This window comes from Somniosus microcephalus, unplaced genomic scaffold, assembly GCF_052327205.1.
Source record: "Somniosus microcephalus isolate GS21.2 unplaced genomic scaffold, FLI_Smic_1.0 unresolved_chr8, whole genome shotgun sequence".
In the NCBI taxonomy this organism is placed as follows: Eukaryota; Metazoa; Chordata; class Chondrichthyes; order Squaliformes; family Somniosidae; genus Somniosus; species Somniosus microcephalus.
The window spans coordinates 43,172,850-43,195,024 of record NW_028225186.1 but is presented as its reverse complement, the minus strand read 5'-3'; the positions used below and the strand labels follow the sequence as shown (position 1 = coordinate 43,195,024).

Genomic DNA, 22,175 nt, shown 5'->3' with positions numbered 1-22,175 from the left:
CCATATCCAGGGTCAATAGCAGCAATGACATGATTAACAAGAAGGAGGGACTGTGTCACAGGTGGATGGAAGTTCGTGGCAGCGGGTTCTGAGATGAGTGGCTGCCTTGCCACTAAATCCAAAGGGGCTTTGAGGAACACTTGCCAAGAAATCGGATATGGCCCGAAAACGGGCGGAGTCATGGCCAAGCACTGCTTAGCTATATCTGGACAAAGTGGTTTAAGTAGCACGCCAAATTAATGCTGAGTGCTCTTTTACATGATTATAGAGCTGAACTCAGCACTAACCCGCTGCTCATTGGTTTATCGCTCAACAGATGGGCCAAAATCGGGTGCAGTCTGACTGCAAGTCATGTTTGGCCTCGGCTTTCTCCAGTACTTAATGGCCAGGCTCTTCGATGCAGCAGCAACTCATTGTCATTCCATTTGGAGCGCCACTTGAAAGATCACGCTGTATCATAGTGCTCTCGTGCAGCCTCAGCTTGCTGCCACCGAAGCTCAGACTGCTGCCACCATGGCTGGCTTTACGAGTGTCGAACGGGGCTTGCAGGGTGTCACAGCTGCCCCGCCATCTGGCCACCAAGAGATTGCTAGGAATGTTAAGGCACCGTCCCGGGGGTAGTGGCAGTGGGTCTGGGGAGCAGGAACCTGCTGCCCTCTCTCAGGATGACAGCATTCCTACTCCCACCTCTGCCACTCTACCAATGCCCTTGACGCTGCCTGTCAACCAGCCTAGGCTGCTGCCGCCCATGCCGAGTTGGTGCAATCTACAGTCAGGCCTTCTAGGGCCAGAGCTGCTCGTGGTCGTCCTGCAAGGCCATTTGCATTCTCCCCCACTGAAAGTCAGTAGCCTTCCATTGGCCATTCTGCTGCCACTGGTGGAGTTGTTCACAATTAACACAGGGCGGTAAGTTTAACGGCGCACTCCAAAACATGTGGGAAGTGCGGCAGCCACCATGTTTCCCCGAATCGGGCCTTAAGGGCCTGCGGTAAGACTGCGGATTTCTAGGACTTGAAGCTTAACTTTCTGCAGCGGGATTCCCCTCCTTGGCCCAGTTGGAGCCTTTAATGGCTTCTCTCACTTCGACCCAAAACAATTTTTGAGTTTCTATATCTGATGGCAACTGGATGTAGGTCTTCCTTTTCATGACCTTTCTCTTCTTGTGGTAGGTTGAGAGTTCAACATCTGGAATCTTCTCCAAGAAGATCAGGAGGATGATATCTTTCAGCTCGTGGAAGAGCCTGTAGCTCGCTAGCTGCAGTTCCATGGAGTACCATTCGCTGTACAGGTAGTTGCGGCTCATCACACAGATGGTCTTCCTGCTCTGGTAGATGCTCTCCACGATGTTGTCGATGATATATTTGCACAGCTCAAAATCTCTGTGGTGAGGCAGAGTTTGAAGCATTTCTCGTTTCCAGGTTTGGCACCAACACTTGCAGAACCCAGTCTTCGTCCTGAGAATTATAGGAGATAAATGCATCATACCTGTAGGACTGCTGATTCTCTCCTCTCCCTCTGTGGTCATTCAACCACGATCGGAAAATATAATACCCATACTTGATGTGCCAGTACTCTTTGCTGTAGATTATAGGGATGAACATGAACAAGATCAAGACCGGCACAGTTATATGGAACATGATCTGCCCAATGTCCAAGAAGCAAACGCGATCATCAAACTTGTACAAGTATTCGGTTGGGCGATCTGCACTGGTTTGGTTGTAAAAATAGATAAGCTGCACCCTGGGGTTGGACAGGGCCAGTTTTGGAACCAACTGATGTCACAGGTGCAAGGGAACGGGTTCTTCCATAGATCCAAGTAGGTCAGGGAGGGCAGGTGTTCCACAACCGTGCTATTGATGATCTGAATGGCGTTTGTCCCCAAGAACAATGTCCTGAGGTTGGAAAGTTTTCCAAAGATGTCAAGAGACATGGATTGGAGGCCGACATTTTCAAGTTTGAGTATCTTTAGACTCTGGAGATTCTTGAAGATCCTTGGATTCAGACTGTGGATCCCATTGCAAGCATCGGGTATGGGGAGCATTCTCAAATTGATCAGGTCTTCAAATCCGTCTTTGGACAGCGACATTTTATTCTCTCCTATATACAGGTCTCTTAAAGAGATGCCGTAGTGTTGCTGAGCTTATAGTTTGAGAATATAGAGCTTTGCGAGGTTAACAAATGGAGATGCTGCAATCAGGCCAGTGTTGTATCTGATCCGGTTACTGTCCAAGTCCAACACTCCTAATGATGGGAGGATGTCGAAGATCTCCCTGCAGATACGGGTTATACAGTTCCTATCGAGATAAGGCTTGGTCAGTTTGTGTAATCCAGAGAAAGACTGGTTGGTGAGGCTTCGAAATTGTTCTCTCCCAGGTCCAATGTTTCCAGGTTATTGAGATTTGCAAACACCTTGCTGAAAACAATTGAGATCCTGTTGTTTCTGAGATTGAGATTCCTGAGACTCCCAAGGTTGCTGAAGGTGTCTTCATAGATGTCTGTTATGAGGTTGTTGTCGAGTCGGAACTCCTGCAATTTGGTGAGGTTAGAAAAGGCAGCCTTGTTGATGACAGCAATGTTGTTAATGTTCAGCTTTAGGGTCCGGAGATAGTGAGCATAAGAGAAGGCGTGACTATCAATGGTGAAAATCCTGTTGTAGCGAATGGTTAGAAGCGACAGCTTGGGAAACACCGTGACTGCCTTCCCGTCCTTATAACAGGAAGGTAACTTGTTGATTCTGTTGTGCTCGATCATGAAAGAAACAACATGCTTTCTTTTCGATGCAAATTCAAAGCAGGCCACAGATGTGAGGAGATTGGGTGATAAATCCCAGCTGCTGATGGGTGGGCACTGGGATAGGGAATGGGCAGGGAGAAATAAGATCTGATTGTTCTGCAGGACCAGGCGGTTCATAATCCTGTGACCCAGATAGTGGCACAGGTTGGACAGCTGACTCTGGCTGTGCAGCCTTAACCCAGACTATTGCACATTCTGTGGATCCAGGTTTGCAGATTTGAGAAACTCAGTGATATTTAAGGGGTTGCTCTTGATGATGAAACACGAGATGTTCCTCAGGTCAACTTTAGAAAATTCCAAAGCTCGGAGATTTTGTTATTGGACAGATCCAACTTGAGAAGGTTGCTGAGGAAGTTCCGTTGGCAGTCAAAGGTTGTGAGAGAGTTGTTAGAGAGGGAGAGGATTCGGAGGTAGGGCGGGAGAGTGGTGCAATGTTGCAGGGAGGCGAGTTGATTGTGCCCAGATCCAGGAGCATCAGATTACTGAGCCCAGAGACAGCGCTCACCAGATTGGAGAAATTCTGGAGTTTATTGGAGCTTAAGACAAGTGTTTGAAGATTGTCCAACGCAGCGAAGGCCTTGGGTTCAACTGTGACCAAGAAGTTGTGATGGAGCAGGAGGTCATCTAACTTTCGAAGTTCTTGGAAGACCGAAGATTTCAGACGAGAAATACTGTTGTAGGACAGGTTGAGGGTCAGTAGGCTGGTGAGATTATTGAACACACTGCAGCAAACACTCTCAATCCGATTGTAATCCAGCCGCAGGGTGAGCAGCTTGGGCAGGCTGCGGAAGCTGCCCGCTTGCAGTTGGGTGAGCCAGTTGTGGGAGATGTTCAAGTGCACAGTGCTGGCCTAGAGGTCGCACACGGCACTAGAGGCCTGTGTCAGGAAGCGGTGGACGCATTGAAAGGTACCATTGTGGTTGGCATCCTGCATGCAGTTATTGAAATTGTACCCGGGGACAGTGGGCACCAACACATTGCGGGAGAGGGCACAGAGAAGCAATAGCCAGTCAACGCTCAGTCTCAACATCACAGCATCCTTCTTCCATCCGAGGGTTCAGATGTTTTGCAGAACCTCACTCAAGAAAATTCCGTGAGTGTGAGATGTTTTTTCTCTGTCGCTGCCAGAACTGCCTGTAAAATCAGAGATGGTTTACATTGTCAGTTTAGTAGAAATTAAGCAAATCAGTTAACCTGCTGCCACAGACACTCTGTTCTCCACTACTCTGAAAAGCCATTCCCATGTTTAATATCTGTGATATGCGGAAGGCTCCTTTCTGTCCAGATATTAGCAGCTCCCTGAAGACCCCTTACTCCTCTGAACACCTCACGGTCTCGCATACCTCGCCCATTCCATCATCACCTGCGGCTCTCCCAGGCCACGGCTACTTTCTCATTAAGATCTGCTTCCTCTTTGAATTGAAGTGCCAAAGGCCACAGACCCTGATGACTGTGTTCTCGAATACTGAGGGAAGACAGAGTGGAGATAACAGGAGGCTGATATGGATCAGGCCAGGTGGTCCGTCCTGTTTCATTTTTATTATTTTGCTTCGTAGCCGTTTGTTACAACTGAGTGGCTTGCTAGGCCATTTCAGAGAGCAATTAAGAGTAAACCACATTGCTATGGGACTGGAGTCGCACAAATGCCAGACCAGGTAAGGGCGGCAGATTTCTTTCCCTGAAAGGCATCAGTGAACCAGATGAGTTTTTACGAAAATCCGATAGTTTCATGGGTACCATTACTGATTCTAGTTTTCTTGGAGGGGGTGAGGAGAAATAGAGAAGGAGGAGCCTCGTGTGGAGACCAGTTGGTGCAAATGGATTGTTTCTGTGGGGCAGACTCTATAATATTACGTAACACCCGTTTTAATCAGACACAGAATGATCCGGGACTGACAGCACATCCCTTTTAAACAGACACAGAATGATCAGGGACTGACAGAACATCCCTTTTAAACTGACAAAGAATGACCAGGGACTGAGAGAACATCCCTTTTAAACTGACAAAGGATTGCCAGGGACTGACAGATCATCCCTTTTAAACCGAGACAGACTGATCCGGGACTGACAGCACATCACTTTTAAACAGACACAGAATGATCCGGGACTGACAGCACATCGCTTTTAAACAGATACAGAATGATCCAGGACTGACAGCACATCCCTTTTAAACTGACACAGAATGATCCGGGACTGACAGCACAACACTTTTAAACAGACACAGGATGATCCGTGACTGACAGCACATCCCTTTTAAACAGACACAGAATAATCCGGGACTGACAGCATTTCCCTTTTAAACAGACACAGAATAAACCGGGACTGACAGCATGTCCCTTTTAAACAGACACAGAATGATTCGGGACTGAAAGTAGATCCCTTTTAAACAGACATGGAATGCTGCCTGACCTGCAGAATGTTTCCAGCATTTCATCTCTTTAGATTTCAGTTTTCCAGCATCAACACTATTTTGCTTTTGTAATACAGGTACGTGTAATTGGCTCTGTGGCGCAATGGATAGCGCCTTGGACTTCCAGTTATATATTGGGCCAGAAATTCCAGAACGGGGCTTGCAGCGCGTGCAAGCCCCGTATTTGCACTTACCCCGCGCTCCTGCCGATCAGCTCCAGGGACGCCTGCACTTGCAGAAACTGAAAGAAGAATCCCGGGCAGCGTATGACGTCACGCCGCCCAGGAGTGCAGCCAGCGCGGAGCCAGGAGCGTGCAGTGTAAGTGAGACACGCCCCTTAAGGTCTCATTGTAGCAGGACACGCCCCCAATCGCTCCAAGCAGCTGCACAGGACTTTGGAGTTACAAAGCTGCAGGGAAGGTAAGTTATCTGCTATTTTATGAATGTTTTGTGAACTTTTTTAAAATTTTAAAAACGTGTAAATGATTTTGCTGACTCTTACATAGTTTTAAAGAGAATTGAAGCTATTTAAGCAATTTTTAAAGCCTTGAAAACATTCTATTAACTCTTTGCAGTTAATTAGCAGAGTGAAATGGCTGGAATTAGCACAATTAACTTGATTAAAAGAACTCAGAACTTCACTGATGATGACCTCAGCAATCTCCTGAACGAGGTGGAGGCGAGGCGCCTGTGCATCATTGGGAATGAGCAGTCGAGAGCTCCGCGAAAAGGTCAGACGGCAGCGTGGTCGGAAGTTGCACAAGCTGTCAGCGCGACCTCCACCATTCCACGTACAGCGGAACAATGCCGCAAGAAGTTCAGTGACATGCTCCGATCTGTCAGGGTTTGTGCAGTTATAACTGAAGTGTACTGTAACATTGCTTAGAATTTAAGTTAGCCAGATCTATAAAGGCTTTCTTTTACAGCAGTCAATTTACTTCTTGGTAAAGTCACCTGAGGTAGCAATAAAACTTTATGGCTTTGGGGCCATCTGAAGGAGACCTAATGTTCTGTTATCTTCATTGCATTGCTTGGAGCAGTAAAATTTCAATCAAAAATGTAAAGAAACACCCAGCCCAGTCTTCAAAGCTTTTGCTGTCCATGTCAGAAATGCAGCTGTGTGATTCTCTTATTTATGCCGCAATTTCAGAGTAAAACTGCTCACAACTCCAGGGAACGCACACTCACAGGCGGTGGTGTTGCTATGCTGAGGGTTATGACTGAACATGAGGAACGGGTCCAGCAGATGTACGAATTTGCTAGCAATCGCCCCGCGGATGCATCTGAAACAGACATTTCTGATCCTCAATGTGAGTTGGCCTGGGCAGCCATATGTTAAATAAGGTTAGGTGTGTGCTGTATATCTGAGATGTGGCACATCTTGCTTTACCTTAGCAAATGTTTTCTGCTTCCTTCCCACAGCTGGACCGAGTACCTCTCACACACGGGATGAGCAGTGCGTGGAGTCAGCGGCCACAGAGGGCATTGGGGAAGGCTTTTCTGATGCAATGGCAGCAGTTACTGAGGTGGCTGAGGTGGTTGAGGAACAGGAGCAACATGTCCTATGTCAGCAAGTGCAGCAGGAGTGTATAGACCCTGTGTCAGTGGCCACTATCTCACCATCTCCTGGCCCTTGTGGTTCTGTGCTAGTCAATGATGACTGTAGCTCCACAGGCAGACACCAAATGGACACTTCAGTGCAGGTGGGAGCAGCAGAGGCACAGCAGCACCTACAAGATGTCCAGCAAGATATTGCAGGTTTCAGGCAGTTGCTGAGCTCTCTCACTGAGAAGGAAGTAGATGATAGAGACCATTTCAGGCAGGGAATGGAGAATGTTGTCATTACACTTAATCAGATATCATCGCAGTTTGGGGTGCTTAATGATAATTATCTTAATAAGATATCATCGCAGTTGGATAATTCTCTTACTCAGATATCCTCACAGTTCGTGATACTTAATGAAACCATGATTGCAATGCTTAATTCGCTTGTATCTAACACTACTGGCATAACGCTGATTCCAGCACAAATGCCCTACCCAGGTCACAGTGCAGAGCCACTTTGGTCCCAGGAGCCAGCAGCTGCGCCAGTCATGATGCAGGGCAGCGTAGAAATGCCTCGGCAGCAACCCTTTCCTCAAGCCACTGCTGAAGAGCAGGATCAATCTGAGAGGGCCATTGCAAATAGATCTGGAGGGCTCCAGTCACGGGTACTGAAAAGGCGCAGGAAACGTTAGAGTGTCACTTTCAGCTCACTCACTCTGCCACCTTCAACCCTCAGTCACACAGGCCAGTTGGCAAATCGTTAAATTGTTATATTTTTCACTTTATTTAAATGTTAAATGTTTTATTACATATGTAAATTCAAGTGTTTCTTTATGAAGGAAAGGATAGGTAACCTTATCGTTTCATCAGTACACCCAGTAAGCAATGTTGAAAGAATTAAAAAATTTATTTAGCTTCAAAAACTTTTACAACAAATGTTACAAAATTGTAAAATAGCTAGTTTGCACTTTGAAAGTCTGTATTGCAGTAAGAAAGTAAAAATTACTGTAAAATGTTTACACTTTATTTTGTAGCAGTCACCATTTTGCACATGTTTAAAAACGTTGAAACAGGTAGTTAGCATCTTTATTTTTGTTATATCACTAAGAATCAAACACAAATAGTTAAACCTGTTTACAAAGTGATTTAAAAACTGTTAACATTGCATTAATTAGGTCATTAACATCCTTGAAGGAAGAAAGACAAGTAAAGACGAATTATTTCCAATAACACTTCCTCACTGTTCCTGTCCGTAACTTTTCTTGAACGTTCATAACTATTACTTAAAATTTACAAGTTATTCACTTTATACATTGAAACTGAATCTGAAAAGTTTTTCATTATGCAATAAAAGGTCATTGTTGCACTTTAATATGTCTCTGCTTCTGTCTTTGCCTTGCGGGGGGAGGGGTAGGTACAGGGCATAACTACCGCGTGAAGGTGTTGGCTACCAGCAGTTTGCGAGCAGCCTTACGTTCGGCGGCACTTGGTTCCTCTCCATGAGGCCTGGCAGCATGCACATTGCCATCGCCTTCATCCTCCGCTTCAACAGGCAGCTGATCCTCATTGTTAAGGGTCAGTCCTTTCTGCAGGGCAAGTCGTGCTATTGTTAAATTTTTCATTTTACTGACATGTAAAATGTTGGCCCAGTAATTCCCTTCCAAATGCGCGAGTATGGTCGGGGTACTTACGCAGCTGGCCGGATGAAATGCCGGTTTTCAGCATGCACAGTGCATGTGGGGAAAACCGGCATTTCCTGTCCTCTGAACGAAGGGGTTCAGAGTCAGAACGCGTGCGACTGCACAGGCAGCGCGTGCGCAGTACAATTCGCTGCTTTCATTAATGCTTTCAGTGAGGTCAAGTCATCACAACTTACACATGAAAAAAGCATGGGTACAGTTGCTCCAGAGGCTGCGGAGGAAGATATTTCTTATCGTGGAGCTTCTGAAAGTATGTATGTCTGTATATATTCCTTTGCATGTTATGTATATATTCCTTTACTTATGTGTATGAATGTATTATTTAATTATGACTTTCAGAGAAAGTAACTTATTGGAAAATCATAATTAAAAACATACATTCATACACATTAGTAAAGGAATATAAAACATACATACATATACGTAAAGGAATATATGTGGACAGACATACATAACTCATTCTCACATTCCATTCACACAGCCACAATTGCTCCTTTTACCTACCGTTCTGAAAAGCCTTTTAAAAAAAAAATTTAAACTTTAAAACTTACTTAAAATTTCTTAAAATAACTTCCCTCCCTTTCCCAAACAAAATTATTGCATTTCAAAAGCTCCACGCTAAAATATATCTTCTTCCGCAGCCAATGAACAACTTTACACTTGCTTTTTTCAAGTGTAACTTCTAAGGACTTAACCTCACTGAATCCATCAGTGAAATCCACAAAGTTCACTGCGCAAGCGCTGCCTGTGCAGTCGCATGCGCTGTGAATAGACCTCGGGTCTGGAAATGCCGGCGTTCCCCGCATGCGCTGTTGCTGCTGAACGCCGGCATTTCCAACGGCCAGAAGCGTGAGTAACCCAAACATACTCACGCTTCTGGCCTGGAATTTCTGGCCCATTAGATTAAGGCATTAAGGCATTCAAACGTTGTGGGTTCGAGTTCCGCCAGAGTTGGATTCTGGGTCAAGGTTCGATGTATCCTCCACTGGCGGTACATTTTGCAGTAAATCGGTAATTCAGAGAAGGGAAACTGCCGCCCCGACATTTTCCCTCTGCTTACTCTCAACCCCTGAGTCTGTTACACAGGAGCAGGAGGAGGCCATTCAGTCCCATGGCCGTTTTAAATAGGAACAGGAGGAGGCCATTCAATCCCATGGCCCCAATTTACATAGGAACAGGAGGAGGCCATTCAGTTCCATGACCCTTTTACATAGGAACAGGAGCATGCCATTCAGTCCCATGACCCTTTAACAAAGGAACATGAGGAGGCGATTCAGTCCCAAGGAACTTTTACATAGGATCAAGGGGAGGCCATTCAGTCCCAAGGCCCTTTTACACAGGAACAGGAGGACGCTAATCAGCCCCTTTAGCCTGTTATACAGGAACAGGAGGAGGCCATTCAAACCCACGAGCCTGTTACACAGGGACAAGAGGAGGCCTTTAACGCCTCGAGCTTGTTGCATTGGGCAGGAGGAAGCCATTCAGCGATACAAGATCTGTACAAGAACAGTAGAACTCCATTCAGTCCCTGGAACCTGTTACATAGGATGAAGAGGAGGCAATTCAGACCCACGATCCAGTTATAAAGGAACAGGAGGAGGCAATCCAGACCAACGAGTCTGTTATAAAGGAACAGGAGGAGGCAATTCAGACCGACGAGTCTGTTTCACAGGAACAGCAGGAGGCCATGCAGCCCCTCAAACCTGCCACACATGAACAGGAGGAGGCCATTCAGCCCCTCGAGCCGGTTACACAAGATAGGAGGAGGCCATTCAGCCCCTCGAGCCTGTTACACAGGAACAGGAGGAGGCCATTCAGCCCCTCGAGTCTGTTATACAGGAACAGGAGAAGGCCATTCAGCCCTTCGAGTCTGTTATAAAGGAACAGGAGGAGGCCAATCAGCTCCTTGAGTCTGTTACACATAAACAGGAAGAGGCCATTCAGTCAATCGAGCCTATCATACAGGAACAGGAGGAGGCCATTCAGCCCCTCGAGCCTGTTATGCCAGGACAGTCGGAGGCTATTCAGCCTGTTCAGTCTGTTATGCAGGAAAAGGAGGCAGCCATTCAGCCTCTCAAGCCTGTTACACATGAACAGGAGGAGGCCATTCAGCCCCTTAAATCTGTTACACATAAATAGGAAGAGGCCATTCAGCCCCTCAAGCCTGTTATACAGGAACTGGAGGATGCCAATCAGCCCCTCGAGTCTGTATCACTGGAACAGGAGGAGGTCATTCAACCCCTCCAGCCTGTTCATAGAGTCATAGAGTCATAGAGTTATACAGCACCGAAACAGGCCCTTCGGCCCATCGTGTCTGCGCCGTCCATCAAGCCCTGTCCAATCTAATCCCATTTTCCAGCATTTGGTCCATAGCCTTGTATGCAATGGCATTTCAAGTGCTCATCCAAATGCTTCTTGAATGTTGTGAGGGTTCCTGCCTCTACCACCCTTTCAGGCAGTGAGTTCCAGACTCGAACCACCCTCTGGGTGAAAAAGTTCCTCCTCAAATCCCCTCTAAACCTCCTGCCCCTTACCTTGAATCTATGCCCCCTTGTTATTGACCCTCCTACTAAGGGGAAAAGTTCCTCTTTATCTACCTATCTGTGCCCCTCATCATTTTGTACACCACAATCAGGTCCCCCCTCAGCCTTCTTTGCTCCAAGGAAAACAACCCCAGCCTGTTTAGTCTTTCTTAATAGCTGAGGCGCTCCATCCCAGGTAACATCCTGGTGAATCTTCTCTGCACCCTCTCCAAAGCAATCACATCCTTCCTATAGTGAGGCGACCAGAACTGCACACAGTACTCCAGATGTGGCCTTACCAGCGTTTTGTACAGCTCCATCATAACCTCCCTGCTCTTATATTCTATGCCTCGGCTAATGAAGGCAAGTATCCCATATGCCTTTTTAACCACCTTATCTACCTGTTGCGCTGCCTTCAGGGATCTATGTACATGTACACCAAGGTCCTCTGACCCTCTGTACTTCCTAGGGTCCTACCACTCATTGTGTATTACCTTGCCTTATTTGTCCGTCCAAAATGCATCACCTTGCACTTATCAGGGTTAAATTCCATTTGCCACTTTTCTGCTCTTCTGACCAACCCGTTTATATCGTCCTGTAGCCTGAGGCTTTCCTCCTCGCAATTCACCACCCCACCAATTTTCGTGTCATCTGCGAACTTACTGATCATACCTTTTCTATTCTAAACCAAATCATTTATGTAGATCACAAACAGCAAGGGACCCAGCACCGATCCCTGAGGTACCCAACTGGATACAGGCTTTCAGTCACAAAAACAACCTTCGACCATCACCCTCTGCCTCCTGCCACTCAGCCAGTTTAGGATCCAACGTGCCAAGGCACCCTGGATCCCATGGGCTCTTACCTTCTTGACCAGTCTCCTATGCGGGACTTTGTCAAAAGCCTTACTGAAGTCCATGTATACCACATCCACAGCATTTCCCTCATCCACACACCTAGTCACCCCCTCGAAAAATTCAATCAGAATCGTCAGACATGATTTACCCTTGACAAAGCCTTGCTGACTTTCCCCGATTAATCCTTGCCTCTCCAAGTGGAGACTAATTTTGTCCCTCAGAATTTTTTCCATTAATTTCCCTACCACAGATGTTAGGCTCACTGGCCTGTAATTCCCTGGTTTATCCCTGCTACCCTTCTTGAATAATGGTACTACGTTAGCTGTTCTCCAGTCCTCTGGTACATCCCCTGTGGCCAGAGAGGTTCTGAAAATTTGTGTCAGAGCGCCTGCAATCGCCTCCTTTGCCTCACACAACAGCCTGGGATACATCTCGTCCGGGCCTGGGGATTTATCCACTTTTTGGCCTGCTAAAACCGCTAGTACCCCCTCCCTCTCGATGCTAATATGTTCAAGTATATCACAGTCCCCTTGCCCGATTTCTATGTCTACATCGTCTTTCTCCATAGTGAACACAAGTGCAAAAAAATCATTTAAAACCCCGCCTACATCATCTGGCTCTACACACAGATTGCAACTTTGGTCCATAATGGGCCCTATCCTTTCCCTGGTTATCCTCTTGCCCGTAATATACTTATAAAACATCTTAGGATTTTCCTTTATTTTGCTCGCCAGTGTTATTTCATGGCCCCTCCTCGCTCTCCTAATTTATTTTTTAAGTATGCCCCTGCACTTTTTCTACTCCTCTAGAGCTTCCTCCGTCTTTCGTCTTTTGTAACTGCCAAAAGCCCCCCTTTTTTTCCTAATGCATTTTTGTATATCCCTTGTCATCCAAGGTTCCCTTTTCTTGTTGGTCCCACCCTTGACCTTTACGGGAATATGTTCGTGTTGTACTCTCTCTATTTCCCTTCTGATAGCCTCCCACTGCTTTGATGTGGATTTTCCTATAAGTAGCTCCTCCCAGTCCACTTTGGCCAGATCCTGCCTTATCATATTAAAATCGGCCTTCCCCCAATTTAGAACCTTTATTTCCGGGCCGTCTTTGTCTTTTTCCATGACCACCTTAAACCTCACCGAATTATGGTCACTGTCGCCAAAATTCTCTCCTACTGACACTTCCACCATTTGCCCGGCTACATTCCCCAGAATTAGGTCCAGTACCGCCCCCTCTCTTGTAGAACTTTCTAAATGTTGGCTCAAAAAGCTCTCCTGGATGCACTTTAAGAATTCTGCACCCTCTAAGCCTTTCACAATCTGACTATCCCAATTAATATTGGGGAAGTTGAAATTCCCCACTATTATTACCCTATTATTTTCGCACTTCTCTGAGATTTGCCTACATATCTGTTCCTCTATCTCCCCCTGACTGTTTGGGGGCCTATAGTACACGCCCAGCAAAGTGCTTGCCCCTTTTTGTTTTTAAGTTCTACCCATATGGCCTCATTAGTGGAACCCGCTAATATATCATCCCTCCTTACAGCAGTAATTGACTCCTTAATTAATATTGCAACACCCCCTCCCCTTTTACACCCCCCTCTGTCTCGCCTGAAGATTCTATACCGCGGAATATTGAGCTGCCAGTCATGACCCTCCCTCAACCATGTCTCCATTATAGCAACAATATCATACTCCCATGTGTTCAACAACAACTTCAGTTCATCCACCTTATTTGCAAGACTCCTTACATTAAAATAAATGCCTTCCAGCCTTGCCATATTCCCTTCTGCCTTCACATATTTGCTCTGCCTTCACAGCTGACTTGTTTTTTCCTACGTGTTTGGCTGTAAATCACCCCCTACTATAGCTCCACTCTGTATGCAATCCCACTGCCAAGTTAGTTTAAACCCCCCGCAACTGTGCTAGCAAACCTCCCCGCAAGTTATATGGGAACAAGAGGAGGCCATTCAGCCCCTTGAGCCTGTTATACGGGAACAGGAGGAGGCGATTCAGCCTGGCGAGCCAGTTGTACAGGAAAAGGAGGAAGCCATTCAACCCCTCAAGCCTGTTACACAGGAACAGGAGGAGGCCATTCAGCCCCTCAAGTCTGATACACAGGGATAAGAGGAGGCCATTCAGCCCTTCAAGCCTGTTATACATGAATAGAAGGAGTTCATTCAGCCCCTCGAGTCTGTTATACAGGAACAGGAGGAGGCCATTCAGCGCCTGAAGCCTTTTACTCATGAGCTGGATGAGGGCATTCAGCTCCTCGAGCCTGTTACACAGGAACAGAAGTCCATTCAGCCCATTGAGCCTATTATACAGGAACAAGAGGGGGCCATTCAGCCACTCGAGCCTGTTATACAGGATCAGGAGGAGACTATTCATACTGATAAGCTTGTTTTACATGAACAGCTTAAGGTCATTCAGCCCCTTGAGCCTTTTACACAGGAACAGGGGGAGGCCATTAAGCCCCTCGAGTCTGTTATACAGTAAAAGGTGGAGGCCATTTAGCCCCTGCAGCCTGTTATTCATGAACAGGAGTAGGCCATTTAGCCCCTCGAGCCTGTTACACATAAATAGGAAGAGGCCATTCAGCCCCTCAAACCTGTTATACAGGAACTGGAGGAGGCCAATCAGCCCCTCGAGTCTGTATCACTGGAACAGGAGGAGGCCACTCAGCCCCTCGAGCCTGTTATATGGGAAAAGAGGAGGCCATTCAGCCCCTTGAGCCTGTTATACAGGAACAGGAGGAGGCTATTCATCCTGTCGAGCCAGTTATACAGGAAAAGGAGGAAGCCATTCAACCCTCAAGCCTGTTACACAGGAACAGGATGAGGCCATTCAGCCACTCAAGTCTGATTCAAAGGAATAGGCGGAGGCCATTCAGCCCTTCAGGCCTGTTATACAAGACATATCGGCCTCCTCCTGAGGTCCCCACCATCACAGAAGCCAGTCTTCAGCCAATTCGATTCACTCAACGTGATATCAAGAAAAGGCTGAGCACACTGGATACAGCAATGGCTCTTGGCCCTGACAGCACGCCGGCTATCATTCTGAAACTTGTGCTCCAGCCAAGCTGTTCTAGTACAGCTACAACATCGGCATCTATCCAACAATGTGGAAGACTGCTCAGGTATGTCCTGTCCAAAAAAAGCAGGACAAATCCAATCCAGCCAATTACCGCCCCATCAGTCTGCTCTCTACTCTCAATTATCAGCAAAGTGATCCACAGTGCTGTAAAGTGACACTTACCGACCAATAACCTGCTCGTTGATGCCCGGTTTGGGTTCTGCAAAGAGCACTCGGCTCCCGCATTCATTAAAACCTTGGTCCAAATGTGAACAAAGGAGCTGACCGTCAGCATCCTGGGAGTTACCATTGACCATAAATACTGAGAAAACAAGAGAAGGTCAGAGGCTAGGCATTCTGCGTCGGGTGTCTCACCTCCTGACTCCCCAAAGCCTTTCTACCATCTACAAGGCACAAGTAAGGAGTGTGATGAAATACTCTCCACTTGCTTGGATGAGTGCAGCTCCAACAACATTCAAGAAGCTTGACATCATCCAGGACAATGCAGGCCACTTGATTGGCACCCCATCTACCACTTTAAACATTCACTCCCTCCACCACCGGTGTACCTTGCCTGCAGTGTGTACCATCTACAAGATGCACTGCAGCAACTCACCAAGGCTTCTTCGGCAGCACCTCCCAAACACGCGACCTCTTCCACCTAGAAGGACAAGCACAGCAGGTGCATGTGAACACCCCCACCTCCAAGTTCCCCTGCAAGTCACACACCATCCTGACTTAGAAGTATATTGCCGATCCTTCATCGTCACTGGGTCAAAATCCTGGAGCTCTCTCCCTAACAGCACTGTGGGAGTACCTTCACCACATGGACTGCAGCGGTTCGAGAATGCGGCTCACCACCACCTTCTCAAGGGGCAATTAGGGATGGGCACTTAATGCTGGCCCTGCCAGCGCACCCACATCCCATAAACGAATTTTAAAAAATCCTATCAGCATATCCTTCTATTCTGTTCTCCCTTCATCTTAAATGCACCTGTAGTATTCGCCTCAACTACAGCTCTTGGGAGCTCCTTCCACATTCTCAGTGCTCTTTGGGCAAATAAGTTAATCCTGAATTCCCTGACGGATTTATCGCTGAGTATTTGTGACCTGTCTTCTCTTAGCTAGTTCCTGACTCACTCACAGTAGGAAGAATATTCTCGCGGCTAATGTTCAGCTGCGATGGCCGAGTGGTTAAGGCACTGTAATCGAAAGCCAATGGGGTTAACCCGTGCAGGTTCGAGCACTGCTTGCTGTGACTTTGCTGCAAATTCTGTATTTAATCGGCTCCCAATGTCGATCAGTGGCCCCAAAACTGATTAGAATTCCCTCCACTGCACTTTATTAGGGATTCACCTTCAGCTACTAAGTGGGAACACGGTTTGGTTTTATAACACTGAACACGAATTAAAAAGTGTGTAAAAAGACCACGGTAGGACGCTAACCTGCAATTTTCTGATAACCTCAGGATTTGTATCGAAGTCAAATGCTTTATCCTTTAGGAAACGGGGCCACCAGCTATTGCAGATCAAGCGACATCTGTGGACAGAGAAATACAGGGTCAACCTTCCAATTCCTTGTGCCCTCGGCAGAACTAAGGTTCTGTAGCTTTGCTTCAAAGTATTGCAGCTCCAAACTTCACAGCAAATAACAAAATTAAGAAACTACCCACACCATCAATATTAAATGGCCCATACGGGGAACGAACCCGCAATCTTGGGCGTTATTAACACCACCCTTTAACCTACTGAGCTATCCGACCTAATTTCACTGTTGCGTTCAATTAATGTTGATTTTTGGTCTTTGTCAGTTGACTTCGAAGGCTGTAAAAGAAAGACTTTGATTTCGACAGCGCCTTTCACCTCAGGACGACTCAAAGTGATTTACAGCCAATGAAGTTCTAGTCACTGTTGTAATGTAGGAAAAACAGCAGCAGCCAATTTGTGCTCAGCAAGCTCCCACAATGTGATAATCGAGGATAAACTGTTTTAGTGATGTTGAATTGAGGATAAATATTGGCTACAGGACACCGGGGTAAACCTCACCACCCCCTGCTCTTCTTCCAATAGTGCCATGGGATCATAAGAACATAAGAAATTGGAGCAGGAGTAGGCCAATCGGCCCCTCGAGCCTGCTCCGCCATTCAATAAGATCATGGCTGATCTGATCCTAACCGCCAATCCACTATCACAGAACCATCTCCTGAATCTAACAGAATTAGACACACAAAATAGGAGCAGGATCAGGCTACATGGCCCCTGGGCCCGCTCCGCTACCCACAGGGCCATGACCGATCCGAACCTAGACTCATGTCCAAGTTCCTGCACGCTCCCCGTAACCCTTAATTCCCTTTACTTCTAGGAAACTGTCTATTTCTGTTTTAAATTTATGTAATGTTGTAGCTTCTACAGCTTTTTGGGGCAGCATATTCCATGGACCTACCACCCTCTGAGTGAGGTAGTTCCTCCTCATCTCAGTTTTGAAAGAGCAGCCCCTTATTCTAAGACTATGCCCCTAGTTCTAGTTTCACCCATCATTGGGAACATCCTCCCCGCATCCACCTGATCCAAACCCTTCACAATCTTATATGATTCAATAAGATCGCCTCTCATTCTTCTGAACTCCAATGAGTAGAGTCCCAATCTACTCAACCTCTCCTCATATGTCCATCCCCTCATCCCCGGGATTAACCAAGTGAACTTTCTTTGGACTGACTCGAGAGCAAGTATGTCCTTTCTTAAGTATGGACACCAAAACTGTACGCAGTATTCCAGGTGCGGTCTCACCAATACCTTGTACAACTGAAGCAATACCTCCCTATTTTTATATTCTATGCCCCTAGCAATGAAAGCCAACATTCCATTGGCCTTCTGAATCACTTGCTGCACCTGCATACTAACCTTTTGAGATTAGTGCACCAGGACCCCCAGATCCCTTTGTACTTCAATACTTTCCAGTTTCTTGCCATTATGATAATAATTTGCTCTGCGATTTTTCCTGACAAAGTGCAAAACCTCACACTTTCCAGTATTGTATTCCATCTGCCAAATATCTGCCCACTTACTTAGCCTGTCGATGTCCCGTTGCTGGTTTTTTATGTACTCCTCACTCACTACTTTCCCTCCCATCTTAGTATCATCTGCAAACTTTGATATGTTACACTCGGTCCCCTCCTCCAAATCGTTAATATATATTGTAAAGAGTTGGGGATCCAGCACTGACCACTGCGGAACACCACTAGTTACTGATTGCCAGTCTGAGAATGAACCACTTATCCCAACTCTCTGCCTTCTGTTAGACAGCCAATCCTCTATCCATGCCAGAATATTGCCCCCAATCCCGTGATTTTTTATCTTAATCAATAATCTTTTGTGTGGCCCCTTGTCAAATTCCTTTTGGAAGTCTAAATACACTACGTCCACTTGTTCCCCTTTATCCACCCTATATGTTACTTCCTCAAAGAACTCCAGCAAATTTGTCAAACATGACTTCCCCTTCATAAAACCATGCTGACTTTGTCCTATTACATTATGATTATCCAAATGTCCTGTCACTGTCTCCTTAATAATGGACTCCAAAATTTTACCTACCACAGATGTTAGGCTAACCGGTCTATAGTTTCCAGCCTTCTGTCTACTGCCCTTTTTAAATAAGGGTATTACATTAGCAGTTTTCCAATTTGCCGGGACCTTTGCCGAGTCCAGGGAGTTTTTGAAAATTATTACCAATGCATCCACAATCCCTACCGCCGCTTCCCTCAAGACCCTAGGATGTAAGCCATCAGGTCCAGGTGATTTATCCGCCTTGAGTCCCATTATTTTACCGAGTACCACTTCCTTAGTGATTTTGATCGTGTTTAGCTCCTCCCCCCCTTTAGCCCCCTGTTTGTCCAGTGTTGGGATATTCTTAGTGTCTTCTACTGTAAAGACTGATGTAAAATATTCATTCAGTATTTTTGCCACCTCCATATTTCCCACCAAATATGGATCTTTTATGTCCACCCGAGAGGGCAGAGGGGGCCTCAGTTTTGGAATTGTATTCCACCACAATCTGTAACATTATGGACCGGCATTTCCCTCACCCTACCATTAGCATCAAGGCAGGGGACGAACCCTGGTTCAATGAGGAGTGTAGAAGAGCACTTCAGGAGCAGCACCAGGCGTACCTAAAATGAGGTGCCAACCTCATGAAGCTACAACACAGGACTACACACATGCTAAGCTATGGAAACAGCATATGTAGACAGAGCTAAGCGATCCAACAATAAATGGATCAGATCAATGCTCTGCAATCCTGCCACATCCAGTCGTGACTATTTTAATTTAATTTAATTTGTTCCTAGGATTTGGGCATCGCTGGCAAGGCCAGCATTAATTGCCCATCCCTAATTGCCCTTGAGAAGGTGGTAGTCAGAAGCCGTCTTGACCCACTGCAGTCAATGTGGTGAAGGTACTCCAATAGAACTGTGAGGGAGCTATTTCCAGGATTTTGACCTAGCGACGATGAAGTTATGGTGATATATTTTCACGTCGGGATGGTGTGTAACTTGGAGGGGGACTTGGAGTTGATGGTTTTCCCATGCACCTGCTGCACTTATTAGAACATTAGAACATAAGAAATAGGAGCAGGAGTAGGCCATTCGGCCCCTCGAGCCTGCTCCACCATTCAATAAGGTCATGGCTGATTTAATCTTGGCCTCAACTCCACTTTTCTGCCTGTTTCCCCATAACCATTGACTCTTCGATAGTTCAATAATCTGTCTATCTCAACCTTGAATATAATTAATGATTCAGTCTCCACAGCTCTCTGGGGTAGAATATTCCAAAGATTCACAACGCTCTGAGAGAAGAAATTTCTACTCATCTGCGTCTTAACTGGACAAACCCTTATTCTGAAACTATGCCACCTGATTCTAGATTCCCCCATGAGGGGAAACACCCTCTCAGCATCTACCCTGTCAAGCCCCCTCAGAATCTTATATGCTTCAATGAGATCACCTCTCATTCTTCTAACCTCCAATGACTATAGGCCCAACCTGCTCAACCTTTCCTCATAAGACAATCCCTTCATTCCAGGAATCAACCTAGAGAACCTTCTCTGAACTGCCTCCAATGCAAGTATATCCCTCCTTAAATAAGGAGAACAAATGTATGCAGTACTCTAGGCGTGGCCTCACCTGTACAGTTGTAGCAAGACTTCCCTACTTTTATACTCCATGCCCCTTGCAATAAAGGCCCACATTCCATTTGCCTACTTAATTACTGCATGCTAACTTTTTGTGTTTCATGTACGAGGACACCGAGATCCCTCTTAACCGCAGCATTCTGTAGTCTCTCTCCATTTTAATAATATTTTGCTTTTCTATTCCCTCCATGGCCTCATCCCTCCCTATCTCTTTAATCTCCTTCAGCCCCTCAACACCCTGAGATATCTGCGCTCCTCTAATTCTGCCCTCTTGAGCATCCCTGATTATAATAGCTCAACATTTCTGTTGCCCTAAGCTTTGGAATTCCCTTCCTAAACCTGTCCGCCTCTCTTTCCTCCTTTAAGACGCTCCTTATAACATATGTCTTTGACCAAGCTTTTGGTCATCTGCCCTAATTTCTCCTTATGTGGATTGTTTTCAAATTTATTGTCTGAAAATACTCCTGTGCAGCGCCTTGGGACGTTTTACAACGATAAAGGTGCTATATAAATGCAAGTTGTTGTTGGTAGTGGTGGTGGCGGATTCGGTGATGGTCATGCTGTTTTATGTCAAAGGGCGGTGATTAGACATTCGCTTGTTGGAGCTGGCCATTGCCTGGCACTTGTGTTGGCTGTTGTCATGTGTTTCTCGCATTTCTGGTATCATCCTTGTAAATCTTCTATGTACCCTTGGTCTAACCAAGGTTTGGTACTGGTTTTGCAAAATTTCCCTACATTTCAATTCTTTCCCTCTAGAAATAAAACCTTTGCTTTTTTATGGCCTTGTTAACCTGTGTAACAACTTTCAATGATTTGTACATTTGTACTCCGAGATCCCTTTGCTCCTCTACCCCACCTAGACTCTCACGCTGCAAGTGATAAGTGACCTCGCTATTCTTCCTACCATAATGAAATACCTCACATTTATCTGTGTTGAACTTCATTTACCAATTATATGCCCATTCTGCAATTTTATTAATGTCCTCCTGTAACTTGTTGCAGTCCTCCTCAGTTATGACTATCCCACCCCCCCCCCAATTTGGTCTAATCTGCAAATTTATAAATTGTTTTTCTGATTACTAATTCTAAATTGTTAATACAAATTGCGAACAGCAGTGGCTCCAGCTCTGATAATTGTGGAACACCACGACCCACCTTCTGCCACTGTTAATAAGCTACCCCTTACTCCAACTCTCTCTCTTCTGTCCTGAAGCCAGCCAGCAATCCATTCCACTACTTGTCCCCTGACTCTGCATTCTCAGACCTTGTTCATCAGTCTATTATGGGGTACATTATCGAAGGCCTTTTGAAAATCCAGATACATTACATCTACTGCGTTACCATTGTCTACTCTCTCTGTTGGTTTGGAGTGTGAAGAATGGGACTGAAATGACATCGGCCATCTCCAGTTCCTTGCTCCCCTCACCCACTCCAACCTACCTCCCTCTGAGCTTGCCACACTCCGTTCTCGTAAATGCAACCCTAACATTTTCATTAAACCTACTGACAAAGGTGGTGCTGTTGTTGTATGGTGAACCGTCGTCTACCATGCGGAAGCTGAACTGCAACTCTCTGACACCTCCTCCTAACTTAACCCTGGACCATGATACCACTACTGAACATCAAGCAATCGTTTCCAAGACTGTCACTGACCTCACCTCCTCTGGAGAGCTGCCTCCCATGGCCGCCAACCTCTCGTTTCCTCAACACCGCACTGCCCACTTCTACCTCCTTCCCACGATCCACAAACAGGACTGCCATGGTCGACCAATTGTTGCAGCCTCTTCTTTCCCCACAGAACTGATTTCTTCCTCTCTTGACTATTTTTACTCGACTAGTCACTTTAACAGTTTCCAGTTCCCAAAAGTCTCCTTTTCAGTATGGACGTCCAATCCCTCTACACCCTGAATGTAAGCATGCAGGTGCAGCAGGCGGTCAAGAAGGCAAATGGTATGTTGGCCTTCGTAGCAAGATGATTCGTGTACCGGAACAAGGATGTAATGCTGCAGTTGTACAGGGCCTTGGTGAGACCGCACCTTGAGTATTGTGTGCAGTTTTGGTCGCCTTATCTGAGGAAGGATGATCTTGCCATGGAA

At 46.2% G+C, this 22,175-nt stretch overlaps 1 protein-coding gene across 1 annotated transcript in view; it reads right to left on the bottom strand.

Moving 5' to 3' along the window:
- Positions 1–1,018: 1,018 nt before the first annotated feature.
- LOC147086146 (toll-like receptor 13) overlaps positions 1,019–22,175 on the bottom strand; it is a 48,539-nt gene continuing 27,382 nt past the window's right edge. The window contains 5 exon segments of the mRNA XM_085979180.1: positions 1,019–1,402; positions 1,404–1,772; positions 1,847–2,139; positions 2,463–2,847; positions 3,299–3,643. Of these exon segments, the coding sequence (XP_085835306.1) occupies positions 1,019–1,402; positions 1,404–1,772; positions 1,847–2,139; positions 2,463–2,847; positions 3,299–3,643 (1,776 nt within the window).